The sequence below is a fragment of the Octopus sinensis genome, linkage group LG8, assembly GCF_006345805.1.
Source record: "Octopus sinensis linkage group LG8, ASM634580v1, whole genome shotgun sequence".
Taxonomy (NCBI): Eukaryota; Metazoa; Mollusca; class Cephalopoda; order Octopoda; family Octopodidae; genus Octopus; species Octopus sinensis.
The window spans coordinates 7900627-7905968 of NC_043004.1; the positions used below are offsets into that span (position 1 = coordinate 7900627).

A 5342-nucleotide genomic window follows, 5' to 3' on the forward strand; every position below is an offset into this window, starting at 1 on the left:
TGCTCAGTCCAGCCTTCTTCTCCATAGCTCTGTCATATTTTCTGCCTTTAGCACGAAGCTTCACATTTTAGGAATGGTCAAATTCATTCCAGAGTTTTTCACTAATAATTCTGGTCACTAGAATATTCACCATAGAGAGACGAAAAGCAAAAATCAACTTTGTGTTTGAATTCTAAATGTAAAGACAGGACATGTCTAAAATATTTCCAGGCAGTCTTTAATGCACCATTCTCTCATTTCGCTGCCCTTAAAGGCTAGACTAATAAACCAAATGAAATGCCGGCATTGTTTTGAAGTGCTCTCACTGATGGATGCACCATAAATTTCAGTTTTGACTTCTCATAACTTCATTAATTACGGCAGTTTGAGCTTTCTTGTTTCAAAATTTATTATTTAGTAGCTTTTGAACAGAAGTATTTTCATGTAGTAAAGAGTGTTTACCAACATAACAATTCTGTCAAATAATAATAATAATTATGGAGTCCTGGTTTAGGATGAATGTTACTCTAATTTAGCCCCAGGAGACATCGTCTCCAGCTGGCTATACGACACAATCTGTGTCCTTATATTTTCGAACAAGGGAATCTAGCACCCCAACTCAGCTAAAAACAATATCTGTGTATCATGATTTCTCTTCATCAGCACAGAATAATTGTTCGGCTAGAGGTGGTGCTGCCAAATTCCTGTTTGGAATATATAGTTTTCAAAGGGACAACTAGTCACTGATCTATAAATTGCTACAAAGTACTGTTGCTGAATATCTCTTGTTGTGATATTAAAAAAAAAAAAAAAAAAAGAATTATTCCTGTTAAAATATTCCTTAGAAAGTTAAAGCTTTCTTTGCAAAATATTACCGTTGTTAGTGTTGTTACTGTTTGTCTTTGGATGGTGGGGTGGGGTGGTCAGGGGGCCTTTTTTCATGTCAGATACTCTGCCCGATATGCCCACCTTTATATTTACCTCTTACAACATAACTGGGTGTATCTTTTTAAAAATAAAATTATAAAACCACACAACAAAAAGCAACTTGTTCCTTGCCCATCTTTTGCATCACACCGACACCCTGTGATGCTGAGAACAATTTTGATAACACAGAAATCAAATCTTGGTTAGTACAATGTATAGCCAACAGAACTATAGTCCATGGCATCAATGGAATGGAAAATCAAGTTGACATCAGTTAAAACACAATTTTAAGACTTGTTATGTTATAGCTTTTAACGAAGAAGAGTAGCATCATTGATCCCTTTTCAGGGCTTTGAAGAATCCTGGGGTGAAAGTCACGATGTATAGTTTGACCTCAGACTAATTCAACAGTGTGCACTCAACTCTGGCAATAATATTTGAAGGTCAGGGGTCAAGGATTGGGGTTAAATCTGAGAGAAGAGTTTAGTGTTCCATCCAATCACAAATACAGTCCGTTCGAAGGATTTCCGCTCCATCTCTGGGAATTTCATTTGAAATCAAGTTGATCTTAAAGCACTACATTGAACTCCATCGAGACTTGGTAAGGAAGTCGGGCTACTCAACAGAATCCTTCCAAAACTTATTTCATCAACTCTGAGCTGTTATGGTACAGTGCAAAACTTCTTAACACTCGCCATTTTGTTTCAGTGCAGTCCAGGCTTCAAACTAAAAGTCAAAAGAAATAGATAAAGAAAGCAACAAATAAATAAAAACAGTCAACTGTTTCTAGTCGTGTTTTTAGTATTGGTGATGGGGAGGGTGGCGTTGGATTTGAAATGCAGACCAATGTAAATGAATTCGCTGCCAGGCGAGATACTGGTGGGTTATGTCCCTTCATAGGAAACACATACTTTCAGAGTTGTTACCCTTACACTCACCATTTAGTCTATTATTACCCATAACCTATTTCTTTACTACCCCTTGTTATTATTTTTGGCCTCGTCTACTATTCCTACACATATACACAAGCATACACATCTAGTACTGCAGATGTTTAAATTATAAATGTCACAATTTCTTGGGGGTTTATAAGTCATTTCTGATATAGCTCTTGTATCAGAAGAATTTGGGAAAGCATGAGACAGACAGAAAACGTTTGGAGAGTAAAGCGAAGACACCTGTATCACAGTCTATAAGAATTGGTCAGTAATTAATCTGACCAAATCTTGTGAAATGTTATTGGCCACGTGGCGAAATATTTTGATACCTGATAACATAAACTATTAGAAATATATATAAAAGTGAATACAGCAATGATAACGAGATTTTAACAGCTACAAATATTCTGCAGCAGAAAAAAAGTTACATATGTTTAAACAGATTTTTATCTGATTACAAATCTTTAATTCATATCTGAGTTAAGACAGCACGCGGCACAATTTTGAATCAACAAAATTCATTTTACGTGTACTTTAAATTTCCGAAAGTAGAGACAACATCAACTGTACTATATCGATTACTCTAAACATTCACTTGTTTATATTTCTATTTACTTAAAAATAACTGAAAATTAATTCGCGCTTATCACCTTGATACTTGTATAATAACGAAGACTTATGAATAAAGAATAGAAATTAATGAAATAAATAAGGAGAAAAAAGATTTTGAAATTTAAAAAAAAATTATTTATTCTATAATACAAAAGTTTATGACAAATTAAAAGTAATGAAATGTTAGTTGTAAATCTGAATGGTTAAAAATAAAAGTAAAAAACTCACGATTTATATGGAAATAATTAGCAAATTAAGAGTCGTATAAAAATTGATGAAATATAATAAAAATGAATGAGACGTCGATTGAGATGATATAGTGTTTGTATGTAGAGGAATGTGAGTGTAGAACATTGAGAATTAAAGAGAAATGTTTCCATGTTCAACTGTGTAAAGTTAATATGAATAAAATACATGTGAACTGTCGCAATAAAGAACGGTGAGAAATTGATGTCTATTTACATTTTATATACATTAAAACACACCTGAATGTAGCAGCAGGTTGTGTTACATATGCACAGCCATAGAGAAAAAGTTCAATTCTTACTTTACTATGTAGGAAACAGTATGGACTTCGCTCACTATTATCATTTGTTAGGTTTTCTGTGTAATTTCTATAGAGTGTAGAAATATGTTAGTCAGTTTTCAGCGCGTTGTCCGTGTTACTTGGCGACACGGATTTGTTTAAAAAGGGAAACTGTTTCTTGAAATCTGTGTCTGTGTTGTGAAGTACCTCAAGGAAATCAACCACTAATTCATCCAATAATTGTTCATTGAGAGAAGTGTCCATATAAAAATGCCATGGATTTTGTTGGGAAGACAACGGAATCTTCCAGTTACCCCATTCAATAAACAAATGTATACAGATAGATGCGATAGTTTTTGCCGTATATTTGAGAGAGAACTTCGTTAAAATCAGACAGCATGTAGCAAACTGGTTAATTATTTTCACTAATTTACCTTCGAGTTTGATTATGTTACATACTTTGATAATATGAGATTGGGGTAGTGTAATGCGAAAATCGAAGTTTAAACAAACTAAAAGGGCTTCTTCATAAAGGAAAAAGTCTTTGGCTATCCGATTAATGGTAGTTTTGTTTTTTTCTAAATGTAGATATTGTTGGAAATATGTTTGACTTTCGACAATCACTTGCTCAACAGCAAGCAATTTATCATCGAATTTAGCAGCGAAAAACAAACACACGGGTCCCATGAGTTTATAACTAAACTGGTGGAAGGAGTTATACATATAGAATCGGTGCATATAAACTACGGCAATGTTTAGTATATATTCGCTTAACATCAATCGTTGGTTAATGTATAACATAAACATACCTGTTTTCTGACGATAAAGTAATTCGTTTTCATAGGTAAAGTTATCAGGTTGATATTTTCGCTTGAAAATCTCAACAATTTGTTCTTCGCTGAAAATCCAGTCTGTTTTTCGTGGCGCATTTCCATTGGAGCTTTCAGGTAAATCATTCATCGGAGTTTCATTAGTTTGTTGATTATCAGCAATTTCCACCTGTAAGGAATTCTCAGTATTCGCCATTTGATCTATGTAAAAATAAATCTCGTTCTTTATGTCTTTTTGAGTTAATCGATAAAGTTTCGGCTGTTTGGCGTCTGAAATCAGTATTTTCTTGGAGAGTTCGGTTGGAAAAATTGCTTTCGTGGTCAGTGGGTATTGGCGAAGCGGAAGCAGCGGGAGCAAAAACTTGACTGTCCCCTGTCACGGACCCTCTTTCTTATATATACCCCAACAGGTGTCGCCTGCCGAAAGGGGTGAGCGGAAGTGGATCCCGGGAATCTAGCCTAATTAAAGGTGCGTCATAAACGCCGATGGAGTGTAAACTCACCTTTAAGTAAAATAGCCTTTTAATTGAATTCATAGAAGATAGAAATTTATAAATTGAAGTTCACCACATCTGTATTAGCAAAAGTAGAACAGATTTATAAAATATTTAAAAATTATACTTTCATTAATTTTGTTATATTTGTATTTTAACATGTATATTAAACCTTTTTCTGAATATCGACAATTAACTGCTAAAATTTTTTATTTTATCTGCTTCGTATTTTGCTTCATACAAACAAAAATACATATCGTTGAAATCTGTTTGCTTTTCCAACATAAATAAACAACAATAAAAAAGATGTTTATGTAAACGACTTAACCACGACGTTGCACACAAACACACAGAGAAATACCCACAGCTACGCATGTGATGAATCGCTTTTAATGAAAACCACTTTTATTGTGAAAAAGAACCAGGAGAACTTATAAAAATGCATCTTTTCTGTGTGGTTCACAGTTACTGATATTTTAAAATTGTCTGAAAATTTTCAAACTTGGTATATTAATGAAATTTCTCACACTGAATTTGGTGTTGTTATTCAATTGTTGCAGAAAAATTTGAGAAGCATGTTATAGAGGCTTAAAGGTTGATTATTTTCATCGAATAATGAAGTAGGATTTGAAAAGCCGATAGCAACACGACAACGTTAGACAAAACATTACGACGACGTCGACAGAAGTTTTAATAAGTTTTACTTTTGAATATAATCTCTACAGATTTATGTGAGACCGTCTCCCTCCGTGTCATTAATAAATTTTAATGAATGAAATCATGCGAAATGTTGTAAGAGGCATGTAAAGAATATAAAAAGGCCAAATGGTGAGTGAGGTGGCGACAGGACAACAACACAAGTGTAAAGTAGATCTGCTTGGAAAGCAGACACTACCTCGACTTGTTACCATGGAAACTGGCACCGATGTGTTTGTGGTTTTCGATTGGCTAAAATTACTCAAAATTTACAAATTTTAAATGCTATTAACATTATATTTATTTTTTTTATGGCGAAAAGGAATTTCGTTTCTATAAT

The 5342-nt window shown here is 33.8% G+C and overlaps 1 protein-coding gene across 1 annotated transcript; it reads right to left on the minus strand.

Moving 5' to 3' along the window:
- Nucleotides 1-3090: 3090 nt before the first annotated feature.
- On the minus strand, nucleotides 3091-4008 carry LOC115215125 (cyclin-T1-like). Its single transcript, XM_029784298.1, has one exon. It carries the CDS (start codon nucleotides 4006-4008, stop codon nucleotides 3091-3093), a length of 918 nt encoding a protein of 305 aa, XP_029640158.1.
- Between the last annotated feature and the right edge of the window lie 1334 nt (nucleotides 4009-5342).